This window comes from Cygnus atratus, chromosome 11, assembly GCF_013377495.2.
Source record: "Cygnus atratus isolate AKBS03 ecotype Queensland, Australia chromosome 11, CAtr_DNAZoo_HiC_assembly, whole genome shotgun sequence".
In the NCBI taxonomy this organism is placed as follows: domain Eukaryota; kingdom Metazoa; phylum Chordata; class Aves; order Anseriformes; family Anatidae; genus Cygnus; species Cygnus atratus.
In genome coordinates, this window is record NC_066372.1 from 8,377,421 (window position 1) to 8,397,976 (window position 20,556).

Genomic DNA, 20,556 nt, shown 5'->3' on the forward strand with positions numbered 1-20,556 from the left:
ATGACTATTTAGGAGTCCTTTCATTCGTTCTGCTGCAAAAGCATCCTGAGGACAACAGGCAGAAGGACAAATTAAAGTACAACAGATCAGACAATTCACTTGTAAAATATTTAGCCAGCTAGGTAAAAGCTTTTTATAATATAGTAATTATGTTTATAATAAACCTTATTAAACATATAAAATCAAACCATGATAGCCTGCACGTAGTGACAGTCTTGTTTAAAAATAGCATTAGGCCAGATCTGTACTTTCAATTAAATCAAACTACCAACTAATGTCAACTTCTGTGCAACTCTTACACTGTGAATAAGCAAAAAGATCTCCTACTTACTCTTAACTGACCACTTTCCTCCCATGGGTGAAGTGCAAGCCATTGCAGCTGTAGGAAGCAAGATGAGAACAGAAAAAACACAACTAGCCAGTCTGGGTTGCAGCCAGACTCAAAATATCTTTGAAATACCACAGCAAGAGCTGTTCTAATCTGTGCTGGGGCTCCTGGCAGAACAGAGCTGGCCTCTTAATTAGAAAGCTCAAAATCTTCCACTGCTTCCTTTGGTCGTACCAAGAGGACAAATGGCACAGGATAAACAAGTGTTTATCCTCACTTTATCAGCCTTCCTCTACTCCTAAGCGCAACTCCAGTTATTAACATAGATTGGTATATGTTAGCACAAACTGGGAAATGAACAGCGCACACTTTATTTTACAGAAATATGTCTTTTACATTACATGCGTATTTTTACTAATCTTTAAACTTCAGTAAATATAAAACGAAAGCCTATTTGCCACAATCTAATGTAACAAAGTTAAACTTCATGATATTCGTCACAGAAATGTTCAAGCTTGAATCAGCTTTTATACTTTCAGAAATACAAAATCACTTACCTGGTCTCATAAAATTAGCTTAAATTCTACTTAAATCAGACAGTTTTCTAAAATACTAGAGAATACAACTGGAGAACAATCCATGTCAAATCCACTTGTTTAAATGTTGTTTACTTGTGGTAGAAGCACAGACTTATCTAAAGTTACTAACAGATCAGAAATGATGATGCTATAAATCCCATGTAAACAGACTAGAAATGTCATACAAGCCTGTTGTTTGATGTAAAAAAAATGATATTCATCTTCTACTAGTAACTAGAACACATCAAGCTCATAGCAAGAGTCCTGAACCTACCTGCTGAAAAAAGTGTGGATTTGGGAAAGAAGAAAAAGAAAACTTGCAGTTTTTCTCTTCAAAGCCTCCTTGTCATAGATTTAAACATTTAAATAAAAAATTGAATCCTGAAGTACTAATACCTAGTAACACAGGAATTCCAATACATATTTATAATTACTGCATTTTATTAGATAACTTCTCAAAATTAGTAACAAAGGCATTAATTAATGCATAATGCTAGAAATAGAGTTCTCTCTTATGAACAGAGCTCTCTGTTCATTTAGACAGTTGAACTCCCTTCAGGAGAACTCCTTTCAGATACACTCTGAAACTTCCAAGCTTCTACTATAGTAGTCGTCATTAGCATTCATCAATACACATCTAAAACATTCCCAAATCCAAATTGATATTGAGGGCAACACAGTTCATAGATTAATCACAACAGATAGTAATAGTCACAATACCTCTTTTTCCAGAATACGAGAGATCTCTCCTAAAGTCCGGTCCAGAGCAGAAACCTTGTTGTTTGCCAACAAACCGCTATCCTGCATCTGGAGGTGCTTGAAAAGGTCTTTTGCTAATCGCTGTAACCTTCAACATGAAACAGAAAACAAAGAGCAGTTAAAGCAAAGAAAAAGTCTCCAAATCATGGAAAATTTCATCTTTGTAACGATACTCCGGTAACTACATTTCAACAAAACAACAACGAAAATCGGTGTAACAATATCATCTATACTGAACAGCAACTAAAATGTGCAACAGCAAGTAGGCACTGTCAGCTTTGAGTGTCTATGACTTTTCACTATCTGCTTTTTTAAGGAAATGGTAAGGAAATAATGTGAACAGTACAGCCATAAAGGCAATTCTTTATTAGTCCTACGTTTATTTATTTCATTGCTCAAACAAGTTGATTTCCCTATTATCCCTCCACAGTTTATCCTGCTAGTTTTTGTCAAGGAATCACAGAATGGCTTGCGTTGGAAGGGACCTTCAATCAAGATCACCTACTTCCACCTCCCTGCCAGTAAAGAATTTATTCCTAATATCTAATCTAAATCTACGCTTTTTTAGTTTAAAACCATTACTTTTTGTCCTATCACTACACTCCCTGACAAAGAGTCCCTCCCCACCTTTCCTGTTGGCCAACTTTAGGTATTGGAAGTCATCTTACTTTTCAATATGCTTTCAACATGCCCTTTTCCTCCATTGCTCGATTCTTCCCACCCACTTATCTGAGTAGTTGCCTCCTGAGATGAGTAAGAGAAACAGAACAGCAGACTACTTGGCTAATTTCTTATAGGCATCATAAAAGAAATAGCTCTTCAGGTTTATTTGAACAAATGAAAACTAGTGACTCTGCAGGCTACCTCAGAAAGGGCATTCCATTAATGAGGGTCAGTAATGAAGCCAAAATGCAGAGGTGGGAGAGAGACACACACACATGGATTCAGACTCATTTCAATTTTACATATCTACCTCTGGGCTATTCACCTATGCTCTCTTCCTAGGCAGTGAGGAACAATACACAGTTACAAGGCACTGCTCATTTCCTCCTGGAGTGTAAAATAAAGCACACTCAGTGCATCTTTCCTTGCCCTGAATGCGAAATCAGTAACTAGCTCACATGTAGAGTCCTACTTTACATCTGTAGAGGCATTAGAGGCAGGTGATAAAAATGCTAAACAGGGTCCCTTACCACGGGATTATGAGAAGCAGTGAGGAAGTATCAGTCAGTACTTGCCACATATTTGCAAGCCACTGTCTTAGTGCTACTAGCTGCTCTGCTGTGCTTGCTGGACCTTTAGTTTGAGCTAGTAAACAATTTGTACTAGAAGTGGGAAGAAGCTGGTAACTGAGCAGCATGAGAGGAAGAAATACTGTTGTGACTAGAAGTAAATACAAACCTGCAGGAAGGATATCAATGTTTATCATAAAATGGGAGATCATCAGTGTGAAAGGGCCAGAAAGCAGTCACAAAGTGACGACAGAGTAACAGGAAAAAAAAGATTGCCTTAACTGTTCTCCTAGAAGTGAGACAGGAGACAGAATGGCAGGAGAATGAACCACAACAGTCATGTGTTTAAAAAAAAAAAAAATACAAAATACAGAATATTTATTTGGAACGAGACCTGAACATAGAGTTTCTACTTAATCAGTGGGAAACAGGTACTCTGTATCTTTTCTTTAAAGAAATTAAGAGATTTGTAAGAAGCTTTCAAAAGACACTGGAAATACAGGTATGTTTTGAAAGTACAAATAAAGATGATTTGCAGAATTTTGTGTTTTGGGCTTATCATCATCTGGTCAGCTGAGTCCACTAATATTCAGCCTGTGGATTTTTCTATGACAAGAAAAATAAAGGGGTACTAAGGCCAACAAAATTTTCTGCACGGTTGTTTCCTCTGTGGAAAATGAAGTTGGAGGAAACACTCTGCCTAACACAGTAAACCAGGAGCTAAAATGGGAAAGAAAATTAAAAGCCAAATAACTGCAGGACTTTGACAATAAATCAGATGACCGCTAACGCCGCTGAGCTTAAGGAGTGGATTGTAGCACTGATGAAAAACTGAATTGCTGCAGTGCAGAAAGACAACCTAGAAGCTAGGTATTTCAGGTATTCTTGTGGGGTTTAAAATAGCTATTTTCTTGGCAATATCCTGGTGCATTAAACAAAAATAAAGAGGACTTCCCTTGGAAACATCTACCCAAATTCTATGATTAAAGCATTTATAAACAACAAAAAAAACCAACACACTATACTGTGTGCAACTCCATGACAGAAGATGGCAAGACAGGTTTCCATTTGCTCCATTTAACATCAGAGGAATGGAATTCAACCAGGATTAAGCACAGAGGCTAAAGAAAGGGACTTTTCCTAATCTTAGTATTACAGAGAAAATAAAAACCCCTCTCCTACATGACAAGTCTGAAACCTTTTTTGATGAGACAGAAAAGATGTTTCATCAGCCATCAGCATACAAAATGTGTAAGGTTGATCAAGGCATTACTAAAAAGGAATCGAATAAAAAATAATCATGTTACATTGCCTTGTCTGTTGACATGTTCCCTTTCCCTTCAGTCTCGAAAAGAGCTTTCATACATACTGAAATACCTGTCTTTCCTCAAGCACCAGTGGTCACATATTGTTGTGAGAACCAATAAATACTTCATTTTGCATCACACTGAAGTTCATGTTAGAAAAGTGAGAACATATATCCTCTTTTGCCAAATAATACTTTGTTATTTTCTCAAGCATTTCCCTATTCTCCAAATTAAGACACTACTTTCAATCAGTCTCTTCTTCTGGAATGATCTTCACTTACAGAACTGGCATTCTTGAGCACTAATAACAAACTACTTCATTACTGGAACATCCCTTCTTTCCAGATGCTGCATTTAATTTTTCTCTTACACCCACCCCAAGATTTGTACACAGCCTAAGACAAAAATATCTAGATTTCTTAAATAATTTTATATGCACATTTTTGAAAGCCCATCTAATCAATGAAGTAGAACTGATTAGGTTCTTGATATTTTCTTTGCTGAAAAGCTTTTACCAAAAGACAGACTTTGTGTTTTCAGCATCAAAATAAGAAACATGAAGAACATTTCCAGTTGTGCCGCATTAAAGAATTACTTCTTACATCTTCATATCATACTGTATGTTGGTCTTCTGTCAAAAAAGGGTAAAGTATGCTACATGATCATATGGGGAAGAGATGGGAAATAAAAACCCTCCTCCCACTGAGTGAGTCTTGGAGAAATTAAAATAATTTTTATACTTTATACTGACTTCTTGACAGCATCACAGAGAAATAAGAATTATTTTCTTTAAGACTGTTTCAAAGGACTAGAAATCTATGCAGGATGACTTGTACTTAGATATAGAATTAATCATTGCCACAAACAGATCTGGAAAGAGAACACCCTTTGGGCATATAGTAGATGAATACATTACGGTATCAACACCTGCTCAAGGACTATGAGGAAATATTGTTGAGTCCAAATCCAAATATTTTGAAAACAACAACTTAATTTTCACTCCATCTCAGAATTTGCATTCCTCCAAGGTCTAATGTGCCATGGAGGGAACAATAAGTAAGTGAAAATTTATTTGGCTAAATAAAAGGGAAAGTTAACATTTATGCCTTTTTATCTAAAATTATTTACATCCCACTAATTAAAACGTAAGCATTGCCTCCAAAGTGATAATTCAGAATGTAGAAGAAATATCCTAGAAGACATAAGGCACAGATTGGTTTTAGAATGTTACACTCTGCTAAATAGCATGTTCAGCAAATACAAATACATTATTGGGTCTTTTTGCACTGCAAATAGGAAAATGACGGATAGTCAAATTAAAGGTTTACAGAGAACATATGTAAATAAAATTACAACAAAGTATTGTAAAATTAAGGGTTTGGTTTTAGCATAGGCTAAATATTTCTAGTAGGTTTAATATATTTTATAGACTAAAGGAAAAAGATCTCTGTCAATGTTTATAGGTCACATTTAATCTCCAAAAGAAAAAAAAACCACAACCACCAAACCACCTTGAAATAATAACATCAATTTATTTCAGCATTTCCACATTTAAATCCATGATTTCTTGGCTGTGTGCTGAATGTATGCCCGGAAGGATCAGTACAAGTGGCAGAGACTGGTTATTCCTCCTGTGCACTCCTGCTGAGGGCGGCCAGAGGCCAGCTGGACACACAGCCCCAGTTCTTGCCCGTGCAGTGCGTGCCTGGAGAGAACTGAGAAAGTCTGTGGCAGTTCCTGCCCAGCCCAAAACTGAGTTATGCTGTATCCTCCTAAAGCAACGTACAGCCCTGCACTGTTATGTACTACCCCTGCAGCAAAGTAACATACTCAGTGGCACACCTGACACATTCTAATCGCTTTAGGAATGCAACGGAAAACACCGCTCTACTTCACAACATAGCTAGATGCCTAAATACGCAGCTTTGTACATCTTTGTTAGTCTCAGAAATGGAGGCTACCTGAAAACTGATGGCAAAATTACTGAAAAGATTTTCTGAATTAATTTTATTTGCTATAAGAATGCTCCAGCAATTCCCTGAAAATAACACCTACTGTCCATCCAATGAGAGAGCAGATATTTACTTTTGTTTAAATTTAACTGAATTTTATTTTATTTATACTTCAGCTCTTCTATAGTTCACACAGCTGTTTAAAAACAAGTTTTGCACAAATATTTCCAGATTCAGACATTTTTTCCCCACTAATCAGTATTGCGGCATAATATTTTATAATTGACTTAACTGTAAACTGGCCTAGTACACCAAGAAAACCTACAAGGTCCACTTGTTTTGTGAACACACTGATATACTGCACAAAAAAAAAAAAAGAAAGAACTGTGTCATTGAAGGCATTTATCTTTGAGGCTCTGCAAGAACAAACTCCACACTACATTCCTGACTCCTCTTTTTGTATTGCAGGCTTTTCTCAGAATAGTGGTTCTTTCAGACCATCTGAAGTGCCCCTTTTTGTAGTTTAAAAAAGGAGGAAGTAAAAAAAAAAACACATAAAAAAACAACAAACAACAACAAAACAAAACAAGTCCTTCGTGAATGAGAGGAGAAAGTGGCTGAAGTATTAGATTAGGGAGGTCATATTTTTATTTTAAAAATTCCTGCAATTCTGCTAACTCCCTTTAGGCAATCTTTCATTACCTTACTTTCCCTGCTTATATTTATGGATGACATTTATGCTTTCCTAACTACAAACTGCTTTAACACTCAAACATACAGCTTTTGGAATAATAGATATTAAATAAATGTAACTCTCTTACTTTACGAAAGCTTTTTCCTTCCCTTTTAAAAACCTGCTCTGATGGACACCAAAGGACACTGCAAACAGAAAGAGCCATCGCCCATGTGCGTTTTGATGGGCTAACTTTGCGGACTGGACACTAAATAATTACCTTCAGATCAGTTCCCAGAGAATCCGAATTAATACCACAAATGCATCAAGTGTCCACTGGCTTTTATAAAACAACCTAAGTGCAACCAATGACCAACCAGCTAATGAACAGTTGAAAAAGGCCACGGAGCAACAGAATGGCCATTCCCAAATGAGAATGAGTGCAGCACTTTTCCTTGAAAGGGCTTTCTACAGGAGATTGGTCAGAGAGCAAGACACCAAGCAAGTAAAGCAGCATTTGTATCTATTTTTCCGCCTACATTAAGGGAGGCAATTTTTTGGACAGTTACTAAATAGAAAAAAAAAGTTTCAGGCATCTTCCAAAACTTTCTAGAAAAGAAACACTTAAAGCCTTTTACAATCCCCCTGAAGAATCAGTATATTCAGTACTCAAAATGGAAAAGGCACACATACCATGTCTATCAAAGCAAGATAAACATTCTCTGCTTTTTGATATTTGTATTATTTGTGAGGTTTAGAAAGCACTTGAATCACTGCTTCCTCAGTGAATGTTTTTATAAGCCCGCAAACCATACACTAACAAGAACTACTGAAACAATCTAGGAGCTGCCGCAGGAAATCAGTGGTCTCATAATATTAAGGTGGCTTAATCTTAAAGGTGATCTAAAAAGGCTTTTTACCTGCCAAAGACTAATTCTGGGTTCTGTCTTTCTGACATGACTAACAACTAAAATCAGATAAATTGCATTCCATAAATGGTTTTAGTTGTTTACAAAGACATAATCGGGGATAGGAGGAGTTAAAGAAACGTGACATAAGCAAGGAAACATACCAGAAAGTTGTATTTAATGATCTCATTCTAAAATTCATTTGCTTCTGTTAAGTGAACAAACACATCAACCAACCGTGACATGTTTTAAATGGAATCTTAAAGAGATTTTAAAAAAAATTTTAAGCTCAGCCCACTGATAAAAAGTTGTTCCTTTGTTCACTAGCAGACTTCCACCAAATTTGAATACCTCAAACCTTCCTTCCAAATAAGCAAAACATAGTGGCATTTGTTTTGACACAAAGAACACATTTAGCCTTCTTAGTTTTTACACCCTTCACCCTATGACATGACTTTTCTCATTAAATTTGCAGATCTACTCAGAGCACATGTTGGATAGCTGTTACAACTCCTAGTATTGGCAAGGATTTGCTCTGTCTCAGCCAGGTACAGTAGCAGTTAATATTAGCTCACAGCAGTACACTGTGTTCTAGCTAAAAAGGTAACCGTTAACTATTTCATAGCTTCTCAATACAAAAACGTTTTAGTAGAGATCTAATACTGTTTCAGCTAATTATTCTTGTTATTTTTCTTAGTAAAGTAGGATCCTGTACTTAGTTCTGTTAAGAAAAATGCTTGCCTATTATTCTTTCCTGTATTAATCTGTTTATCCACATAAACAGATATGGTCTAGTCTTAAACTCATAACATGTCTTGTCCTCTCACTCTATCCTTTACAGAGAGAGAGAAGGCTACTCTTCTCTTTCATACTTCCATTTTATATTATCTTAGCTTTGTGATGAAAGTGAGCTACACAGTGGCCACCACAGTAGTTTATTTCTAACAGGGTGCAGCCCTAATGGGTGCTGGTGCAGCACCAGGCGTGCAGTGCTACACGCTGCCAAGACGTGGACCACGTGGACCTACTGGTGATTCTACTTGCACCTTCCCTGGGATCATCACTTTGAAAGGGCTCGTAACTCCAGCCTCCCTGCACTCGGAACAGGGCCAGAACTATAAACATCCTCAGAATCTGTGAGACAGTGCCTCCTTACCTCAGTGATTCGTCCAGAGGCAGGATGCATACAAGAAACAAAGAACAGCAAAAACGATCTCACCAAATGCTATGGCTGCAAAATACTGCAACAGATTGCTGTATGGGCATGTGTGCTCAGAGTGCAACATGCAAATTAAGTCCTTAGTTGTAATTACATTTCAGTTCTCATATTTCTTATTTTTTAGATTATGTCAGAATAAATGTGACACTGGTTTCAAAATAGCAAAATCAATCTACTGACTGAGAAAATAAAGAAAAGTTAAGAGGCAGCCAAAAGAAGGATCCACAAATGTATTTGAAACCTCCCCATATTACACCACCTACTCCATTCAGATACTGAGAACGTGCAGGAAAGTTAAGGATGTTCCAAGAACAGAGGTAACAAAGGAAGGCAATAAGAAAGCAGGTGAAACAGAAGATTCTGCCTGAAAGTACCCTAGCATTTCACTGAGAAATAAGAACTATAGATTGAGAATCAGTCAAGAAATAACAAACAAAACAAAACAAACAACTTGCTTGAGTTTCTGTTGCACTGCTATTGAAACAACTGAACAAAGCACGTCACTGATGATAATCAGAAGTCAGAAAGAAACTAACATGGAAAAGCTACAGCTTGTCAGTATTGTCAGTTGCTCAAACACACCACATTTCTGCTGACAACTAGAACCTAATGTTTTTATTTTCTGGTGGCAAAGAAAAGCAAAACATAGAAGCTACAAATTTAGAAGTCCTAATTCGCCATGAAATTAATCTTGAAAATTGAAGTGCTGATAATTAAGAAATGAAGCCAACAGAACCTTCTTCCCCAATGTGTTTATGCAGCTGTGCCATCTGGTGGTGATGTTTCATTTTCCTATGTTAAACCTCGGCAATGTTTTTGATTAAAATACATACTGAGATTCAGCAGCAGGTTTTCAAACTACTAAAAAGACTGCATGAAAGACACTGCTTACATGTTAGTCATACGAGCATCAGGGAAGCCTAAAAGCAAGGATCTGAACATCTTAAACAATAGGGACTTCTAAAAATCACTACCTTCAAGTGTATCAGCAATTTATGAATGATGGAAGCAACAACAAAACACAGAATCTGGTACAGGTTATTACCTCATCCTGAAAACAAACATCCCCAACCCAGAAAGTCATCATCATTTCGGGATGAAGGTATTTGAATCCAACTGCTGAGCTACTACAGCCTGACTGACCTTCCACAGACTTCTTGAGCACAACTGTAGGAACGGTTTACCATCTGCCTGCTACCCTAACAAAGAACTGTAAATGGATGCCTGAGGAAAACTAAGAACAGGGTAAACATACGCAATCTTCTTTACTAATCCTTTTCTTGCCCCCATTTTCAGTTTAGGAATCTCTAGAGCTGGATGTTGTTTCCTTGAACTGCTATGCACGCAAGGTAAACTTTCAGCACCTTTTTGTCAATGAGTCCCATATATCTAATTACACACAGCACTAAGAACCACTGATCTTCATTCCGTGCTCCCTCATTCTGGCCCTGGGAGGGACAGCAAACAATCAGTCACCACCATCTTTTCCATACTATTTATGACCTTGTAAATCTCTGTAACATACCTCCTTTGCAACTTCCTCCCGCCATTGCGTTTTTCTCCAGAATGAGAAGTACTTAGTCCCTAACAGAGAAGTTATACTAGAAGTTATTGTTTCCTTTCTTTCTCTCTGCGAACTCTCAACAATTCCAGTATATCTTTTCTGAGATAAAGAAGCAGAAATGCACATGGCATTCAAAAGAAGTAGATGATTTGTACATAATGACATTCATTATTTTATTTCTGCACCTGTCTAAATAATTTTAATACAGGATTTGCTTTAACTGCTAGGAGTATGGAGCTAGTATTTTCTTGGAACTATGTATCACTTTGGTAAATTCAAAGCCCATCAGTTTGTATGTGAAGGTAGCATTGAGTTCCCGGGTCCCCCGACAGTGTGTAGCCCTTAATATACAGTGAATTTCACCTGCCGTTTTACTGCTTTGTTACTGTCTCTCTTCAAAATTATTATTCAGTATCAGCTCTTGTCCCTATTATCCTGAGTATCTTCACATAGTGGTCAAACTGTGTCATCTCACTGTTTGCCCTCTAGTCCAAGTCCTCGTGACTACGTTGAACATTGTAGGACTGCAGAACTCTACCAGTAACCTCCCTATTTAGCAAACACTGATCAGGCATCTCCACTTCTTTTCAGTTTTTGAACCTATTCCTACTTACGCAACCGCTATATGGATTCCTCTAAAACCTTTGGCAAGAGAGACCTTGTCAAGAACTTTTTGGAATCCAAATATTCTGTATCTTTTGCCAAACAGTTTCAATGCAATCACACAGAAAACGCTGACTAATTTTGTTTCATACTAAGGAGGAGAAATCAGTCAGTGATAACTGCTTCTTTTAATTTTACCATCTACTGCCTTCATCTGTGCCTTATCTTTGACAATAAAATGGTCTATTCTTTACAAAGCTCAATGCCAGATTAAGACACCTGTGCATTAAAATACCTGTGGTTTCCCCATATGAACCTTTGTTTCTGACCAAAGGGAGGTAACACAAGCTTTTCAGTTCCATAATTCCAGTACTGAACTTTCACAATCAGTGTTGAAGAGAACTAAGCTGGAACCTTCTTGCTTCCAGGTAGGAAAGAGATAAGCATATGCTCTCTTTCTATTGCATCTTACATGGTTTAAGATATACAGTGCTTTCAGAAAAAAATGGCATTTATAACATCCGACCTTTCGTGTTAGGAATTGATCTGTAATTCAATATGACAGTATATTCCATATTGAGTGGGAACCTTACCACACTCCACTGGAAATTTCAGAAGCACTTCTGCTACAGACTGGAAAAAAAAAGTCTAAAATACATAAAGTTAAATGCTTACTTGGCTTTAAATGGGGAATCGGAGACGGCATTTTTTGCTTCCATCAAACTCTCATATTCCTTTGCCCTGGAGGAAGAAATATTAATCATTTATTGACTATCATCTAAAGCATACAGTATGGAATATCAGCAAGGTAATTCTAGCCTTTGCAATTTTTCTGTTTCATAATAAGTCATGCCATTTCTGACAATTCTGCCTTACCATAATGCATACAGATATTTAACTACTAGTCACTAACAATTAATTATTATTACTAATTTAGTATAACATCAGTACACAAATAGTGGATTTAATTTGACCTTCAATATGGTGACAAATATTAAAGCAACGTATACAATAATAGGGAAAGAACTGTAGAAACCTACTTCATTACAAAATTAACTCATTCATCTGATAAAAATATTAGTAATTTAGACAGGTGGTGTAGATCAGAGTACTACAACACAGACATTATAATTAACAAATTATTTATTTACAGCTATAGAGGTATTTTTAATGAAATTAATGTCCGTTTTGTAACGTTATGAACCTTGTTAGGCATACAGCACAGAAGTAAATACTTCCACTAACGGCTGTTTTCCTGTTAGAAATGGAAACAGGACCTATAATCACATACCTGTTTAGACACTTAAAAGTATTATTTACACTGGCCATATGCCAAAAAGCAGGAAGACAGAGACAGGACTTCTTTTTCACCACTTGTTTTGACTGCAACCAGCCTAAACTAGCAGGTGAAAATCATCAGCAGCTCATCAACCAAAACAGGACTTGGAGTGGTAATCCTGTAACACTTTATAACATCTCCCCAACTCCACGAAGTAAAACTAAACCACACACCACAGTGACACAGAAGAATTAAAATTTCAGAGCCAGAGCCTTGTGAAAAAACATCCAGCAGACACTAAAAGCATCTGGCTGTTAAAAACATTTGATCCATTAAAATTGCTCTTTCAATTTTTATTCTGAAATGAAGACCTCAGAGATACAACACAGACCTCTAGAGCCTGAAGGCAGAACTGCTGTTCAAGTCTGTTGAGGTTCTGTTCTCAGATGAATGAGTAGCACCTCATTCACGGCTGGGAAAACTCTTCACAAGTAAGGACTTTGGCAAGCTGTACCCACACCTGAAGGAAACTTCACTGTCATGCTGGACTAAACGAGATATGTGATTTGTCTCTACCAGTGGCACCCATAAGAATCCCCAAAGGAAGGTGCCAAAACTCCCTCAAGACAGAAGCAGAAAACATCTGCTTCAGGTCAACTTTGACCCATAAAAACGCTGTTTAGTATTAATTTCCAAAGTATTTTGAATATTAACTGTTGTTAGTTGGCATTCTTGCTTGCTTTACAAATATCCAACTGTTTTCTTTTCTTGGTGGTTTGTTTCCCAAATCCAAGATTTTGCCAATGGCTTCCAATTGGAAATGTGTTTTATTGCTCCACTACAAAACACCAATTTAGTAAAGATTTAGTTCCTAATAAATCCTAAGCATTGATTTCATTTACTATTGTATCAGGTCTTTCCTCATGTCTTCCTAAAATAAACATCCCCAGTCTTTTCGTCTTTTCAACTTATCTTCATGAAAGCTTTTTTTTTTTTTCGTAACCTCAATCTTTTTCTGCATTTTTCTACTTTATCAAGGTCCTTTCAGCTAGGTGAGACAATGTTCTACGTCATTTTCAGAAAAAATATCATCAACAGAACAGAGCAACATGACATTTTGATTTTGGCTGTAACAGCAACCGTTCAAAGGTCTTTACTAATCTGTAAGTAACAGTCATTTTGTTCCTAGGGTTGAGAGAGTTCATTTAAAATCTGAAAGTTTCAGAAATAGTTCACTATTTCTCTCAGATACACATACTCCACACTTCATATTCTCTCTTCACCCAAGAAGATCAAGTTTTCCAAAGCTACTCAAATTTTCCCTCAGCTTGCTTAACCTAAACAACTTGTGCCACATGCAAATACTGTTACATTAGTACTAGTTCTGATTTGTGGATCATTAATAAAGCTATTAATCACAACTGAATTTAGTATTAAACATGGAGGTGAGATTCCCTTATTAACCTTTTGCCTTCTTTCCTGTCTCAGCCAGAAACAACATATTTTATCTCTGAGTTTTGTACAGACGAGTCAGTCAAACATGAATAATCACCTAAAATATATGTTACTAAAGAACATGACAGAAGTGCTTTAAATCCATTGCAAAGCTTATCTCAACTGTGTGCACTTCCTACTTGGTAACTCCACCGCTGTTGCTGGGGGTTAGGTTTCAGCAGGCCTCAGTTTGCCATGCAGGCACCAAAGTATTCTTCTCATAGCAGCACATGTGTTAACCTGAGATAATTTATTTAGCTATATATCAGTTGTTACTATGGCATCAGTTTAACAGTTTAGGGTTATAAATATTATTAATAAGACTAACAAAACTTCTCAACATATCTAATAACCCAGTGATGACAATTTGTTCCCTCATTCACCTTTGCCCTGCATAGCTTTCATATTATTATATTGATTTAGGAGCAAGAAACTCAGGAGAGAAACAGGACCTATTTTAATGCCTAAGGACCTATTTTAAGGACCTATTTTAGTTATTTCAAATTTTAAATATCACAGCTTCCTAAGAATGGAAATGAATGTGTAATTTCAAGCCATCGGGTATAGGAAGGTTTGTTACCAGTACTTCTTTAGAGAAGAGGAATAGTTGCAAATATGTGCTAAAACACAGTTTATAGATAGCCACCCTCAATAAATTATTAGGGACTTCACATATTCCATCTAAGTTCTCAGTTGATTTTGTGCAGTAACTCGCAGCAATCTGCTTGTATTACTGTTCAGATTGTTGAGCAGAAACATAGTAGACATACTCTAAATTAAATAATTTAGCATTTCATATTGTAATTGTGAGGTTATTACTTTAACTGCTTTAACAATCATATAATATCCCAAACGGAAGGGACCCACAAGGATCACTAAGTACAGCTCCTGGCTCCACACAGGCCCACCCAAAAATCAAACCTTATGTCTGAGGGCCTTGTCCAAACGCTCCTTGAACTCCAGCAGGCTCGGTGCTGTGACCATGTCCCTGGGTTCCTGTTCCAGCGCCCGACAATGCTCTCACTGAAGAACCTTTTCCCGATATCCAGCCTGACCCTCCCCTGTCCAAGCTCCATGCTGTTCCCTCTGGTCCTGTCGCTACCTCCAGAGAGCAGAGCTCAGCGCCTGCCCCTCTGCTCCCCTTGTGAGGGGGCTGCAGGCCGCTATGAGGCCTCCCCTCAGCCTCCTCTGCTCTGGGCTGAACAAACCAAGGGGCCTCAGGTGCTCCTCACAGGCCTTGCCCTCTAGGCCCTTCACCAGCCTTGCAGCCCTCCTTCACAGGCTCTGCAATAGTTTTAGGTCGTTCTTATATTGTAGCGCCCAAACCTGCATGCAGTACTTCAAGTGCGGCTGCAGCAGTACATAACATAATGCTTTATTTTCCGATTACAGCAAACCTCCAAGCATCCAAGGCCGTAGTTGTCATTACTAGCCCTATTACTATTACTCAGCTGTCAATTATACTAACTGTAGAAGACTGGCAAGCCTCGCATGGCTAAAATTAATCTCCTAAATGGATTTTATTTTTCCTCATCATTTTTTTTGTTTGAAATAGAACAAAATTTGTTTCATTTTGCTACTGGACATCTTTATTAGTAAGCTTTTTGTGTTAACTTTACATGGTATACATAAGTTTCATGGTGAAATCGTCAATTTAATGTTTTCTTCAAGGAGAGCAATGAAAAGTTTAGTCACTCTTTAGTCAACTAAAAACAAGCTTAAAAAATGTAAATTTCATGTCTTTCCAATTTAATTCCTCCTAGATTTTGAAACATCCACTGTATTTCTCATTAGTACATCTTTGTAAAATGATGTCTGCTTTAATTAAAATTTTTATGACAGTTATGCTGACTCACCCAGTAGTCTGAAACATCAGAATTCAAAATGTTCCAAAACCCTTTTTCAACTCTCAGTGCCAATAACAATTATTTGAACTATTACCCCTAGGTCCGACAAACCTTTGACTAAATTCAACAGAAGTAGTTCTTGAGAAAGAATTAAAATTGGACCCAATAGCTGCATTAATTCAACAGGTAACATGAATAAAAATCCACCTTGAGAAATTAGAAACCTGCAAGAATGTATTATCCAAATTCAACAGCGTGTTCAAATGTGAAGTTCAGACACTAGATTTGATCATCCAAAGAGGAAAAAAAAATCAGAGATGATAAAAACTGTGTAATTATTTTGTATTTTTGAAGATTAATGTACCATTATTAACATTATTATGAGCTAATACACTAACTCATTTTTACTGTCGCTCTAAAAATCTGTACTTTTTTTTTCTAATCTGCAACACTTCTTGCTTAAAAACAATACAGAGAAAATATGTAACAATGCACTTTACCACCTGAGAAGTATTTTTAAGAGATAAATCTAAAAATATATTATTTAGTTAAGTATTTACTTCAGCTGGGGTCTCCTCAGCTACAGATTGACACTGCAGTTCATGATATAATGTCATCTTGCATATCTTACTGATCTGGAGATGTCACTTTTTAGGCTAATAACAAATTGCAAGTCTGACAACTCACTTTCCATTTTTAGATATTTTTAACTTTCTGTTGTGACAGGCAACAAAAAATGATTAAATTTAGTCAGGGGATTTGACACTACAGCAGGCTGACTTCTATTTGTTGATTACTATTGATTTTCTTTGATACTTCATTTAAAAATCAATAGCTAGAAAGAAAAATAGGCATAGTTTACACAAATTTAAACATGCTATTGTATGCTAGAAGATGCTATGGTTTTGGCAGAGCACTGGCATCCAATTATGAGAAAAGCTCTTAACAGGTGAAACCAAGGGCTCCAGATCGATATTCAGTTTTCTTTCTCAATCAGAGAAAGTGGCCATAAATTAGGCTCATCAGTGTTATTTTCAGGACACTCCCAACAGCAAATAACTTATTTTTTCATTTTTTAAGCCTTCCATGGCACTCATACTAAAGGACAAAAAGTAAAGTTCAGAACAAAACTTAAAACAAACAAAAAAAATAGCTTTTACTACCTGGAGTTCATCCGTGCTTTTAACTTTTTGGCTTTCTTTTTGTTTTTTTGCTTTTCCTCTCCTTCTTTCAATGGTTCCACAGGAAGAGAACTCTCAATCACAATATCCACAATGTATTTTTTTAATGACAGGTGCTCCTGCATAAAATATTGAAATATTTAATCTTACAGTGTATGGTAGTGTTTATAGATTATCTTCCCAGAAATAAGTAGTGGAAAATACTTAACAAAAGGTGAAGAAAATCAATAAATTTAAAACTAAATTTTAAACACTAGAAACACTCCCTCTATTTATATTCCAGAAAAATAACAATACACTCAAGAAAATTACGAGCTAACTGCAAAAACTTGAGGTGGAAAAAAACAAGACTTCAAAGAAGAGGTGGAGGACAAAAACCTCACTATTTTACTGCAAAATGTTATATACTCTCCAACACTAAACTCCTTATCTGCAGAAAAACAGGATAGGAAAAGCTTGTCCTACGGTTAGAACAGAAGTACCTAACTGAAGATGACCACATACTTCTAAAAACAAGAAATTACCTTCTTCATTTATTCCTGTTTACTCTGAGGTACTTTCAATCTAGATTACCCCAATACAGTTCAAAGTCTACTTTTAAAATAAATATTTCTAATTTTGAGGTGAAAAACTGAAAAAGCTATTCCCCAGAAGCTGTCCCCAATTTGGACTGACCTATGCTACCCATGCACGGACACTCGAATCTTTGTAACAATTCCAGTAACCAGCAGGCTGCCCAGAAACTGCACACTTAGACAATGTCAAATGTGCCCAACACCTCTAGAAACACTGGTAAACTGCTCAATACCTTTTTTTTCCTCAGTTCTCTCAAGCCAGAAATTTGCTCAAAGCACTCTATGCATCAAGTTAGTTTTCAATGGCAAAGAGAAATTTCTACTCGTCCTTCTATACATACTTTTCAGTTTAATGTGCATTACTTCATTTAACCTCTTCTGAACTGTGTACTCCAGATCCTTGTCAGTGCAAGAAACTTATACTGATTTAAAGACATAAACATTAACAGTGACCCACTTAAACTACTACAACATCCTCAACTAGTCCATTTCAGTTGAAAAATATGTGGCTACAAAAGCCAGTTTTATCAGATTCATTTTTACAAGTAACAAGAAGCAAATATTTTAATGCCAGTTACTAGAATATACTTACTACATTTTTAATATAACAAGGCTTATATTTGTTTTCTTATAGAATACTGAACACATTATGAAGTATAAGCCACCACTGCTTACTAGGATAATTTATGCTTGCAAATGAGTGCCACAACGAGAAGCTGTTATTCCTTTTTTTTTTTTTTTTTTTAAAAGTATACTTAAAATTCAAAGTAAAAGTTGAACTGTTAAAAAATCAAAGACAAAATTTTGCAGAAAATAACCTGTGGTTTTTTTCCACTGGTTCTTTCACTGATTCAGGAAAGTATTATGCTTGTTGAAAACAAAATAAATCTTTGTGAATTTTCCTGGAAAAAGACCATTTAGTTTTTGTAAAGCATTAGAGCATGATATAACCTAGCAACATATATCTGGTCAAAATAGTAATTGAAATTTCTATCTTAAATCATATGAATGCAAAATGAATACTGAATGAATATCAGACATAAAAAATCAAGTACAAAAATCTAAGCAGTTTCTAAAACAGTGCCTTTAACTTGGCTACACTGCCTACCCTGCCTAACTCCCAGTATATCTGAGCATTTTCCCTGAATTTATTGTCCAAGTAATTCAATGGAAACTGTATTAGTCATATGTAACAGCAAGTCTAACAAGCTTTTATAAGAATTTTTCCCGTTAGTCAGATCAAACTTTTCCTCCCCACTAATATTATCAACATCATTTTAGCAAGAAGTGCTTCAAGGAAAACTTTCTTAAGGCATCTCAGAAGGCTACCCCTTAGAGCATGACGCAGTATTACAAGAGAGCAACACACCCCGACATTTGATGAGTTAGTTCTTAACCAGTTCAGAGTAGCACACATTAACACAGTTGAAAATAGCAGTCACTGACTGAAACTTCCTTATGACAAACAAAAACCTTGTCATAAGGCTCAAACATCACAGGCAATTGATGGTTTCAAGTTTTTCAATATTAAGAAAATAAAGGACTTTATCAGAGCAAGCTATGTATGATATTATTCATCTACTAAGCTTCAGGGTACTTAGCTGCTGGCATTTTGAGGGTGTTCACTTATTCAACAAGTCTAACAATTATTTGATGGGATTCACATGCACCCCTGAAGTAGTACCCCTCCACAGGGTTATTTCCTAGCAGTTTACATATATCACATCCTATGAGTGCGATGAAATGCTTAAAAAATGATCATGAACATTAGAAGAAATGTTCTATATCTTTGTTCAACAGTGAAACTGATTTTTTGGTTCGTCAGATCTTCAAACTATTTGCTGTATCCTTTGAGTGACAGCCAGAGCAAAATGAGGTTAATACTGCCCTTTGAGGTGGACACCATGTGAGAAATGGGGCAGAATGTCCTCATTCAGGTGCAGTCAACTTGCTGTCTTCATGCTACAGAAGAGCAACAGCAAACCTGCCATCAGACTTCTGACAGGCAGAAACAAGGAGTGAGACAAAGCCTTGTAGTATCCCTCAGCAGACACTCAGGTCTGTTTCCCAATCTGATCCCTGGCTTAAGAGAAGACTCACAGAGAACCACAGAGTTCAACAAGCACATTTCATTTATCAGCCTGGGAGGGCCAAAAGAGGTCTTGCTGTCAATAGCACGAAGGGTGGTTACAAACCATTTTGTTCATGTGAACTCACTTTTGTGAGGATATTTCTCAGAGTTCTCAACTTTCAAAGTGTGGCAGTTTGGATTAACATCAGACTTCATACATACAGCTCCTGAAAGATGGACTAGAGTAATAACACCTTGTGTCACAAAGCCCATCACTTTTTCAACGTACAGATCAAAGCACAGGACTATCACTGCAGGCAGATCACTACTCAGGTGTGAAACGAGTATAACTAATAGCTCAGCACTGAATGACAACTTGAGTCTGGGAAGATGGCTGCTGCCAATATTGTGCTTCAGTGCAGTGCAGAGATATTTATTCCCAGGTATCACAAAGCTCCTACTTGTTACCTGGAAAAAGAAAGGCTTTTAAATCCACCGAGCCATGTTCAAGTACTGTGTGTCCAACCCTTCAAATTAAGTTCATTAGTAATTTTACTTGTACAACCATCAGCCAGACAGGTTAACGTACCAAAAAAGTAATTGCTCTAAGTGTATGAAAGCGAGTCAAGCCAGTACACTGCTTAGACAATAAACTAACTTCATCTTCTGAATGCTTTTATTTAAGCAACAATTTCATCACTGAGTTTTGGTTATTTTTCTCTCATTTCTAATATAGGTAACGCAGAATAACTAGGTAATCTATTCACTCTTCCTTAAAGCTTTTTACTTATTTAAAAGTAGTATTATACAAGTAAATAGTAAATCCAGTAAGAAATATTAAGACTAATTTACCCACACCACAGAGGCATTCTGGGGTTTGGTTTCAGGACAGCATGAAAGGACGTTACTGGCCTGATTCTGTGCTATGCTGAGCACATTCTGACAGACAATTAATTACCTAAAACCCTCAGATATTAGTAAACCAT

General features: G+C 36.7%; 1 protein-coding gene across 7 annotated transcripts in view; it reads right to left on the bottom strand.

Annotated features, from left to right (window-relative positions):
- SCAPER (S-phase cyclin A associated protein in the ER) overlaps positions 1 to 20,556 on the bottom strand; it is a 230,997-nt gene that overhangs the window by 72,027 nt on the left and 138,414 nt on the right. For all 7 annotated transcript variants that reach the window (XM_035553931.2, XM_035553934.2, XM_035553933.2 and 4 more), the window contains 3 exons: positions 16,907 to 17,043; positions 11,799 to 11,864; positions 1,627 to 1,753 (listed from right to left, as the gene is read on the bottom strand). In XM_035553931.2, coding sequence (XP_035409824.1) covers positions 1,627 to 1,753; positions 11,799 to 11,864; positions 16,907 to 17,043 — 330 coding nt within the window. The remainder of the gene's footprint in view (positions 1 to 1,626; positions 1,754 to 11,798; positions 11,865 to 16,906; positions 17,044 to 20,556) is intronic.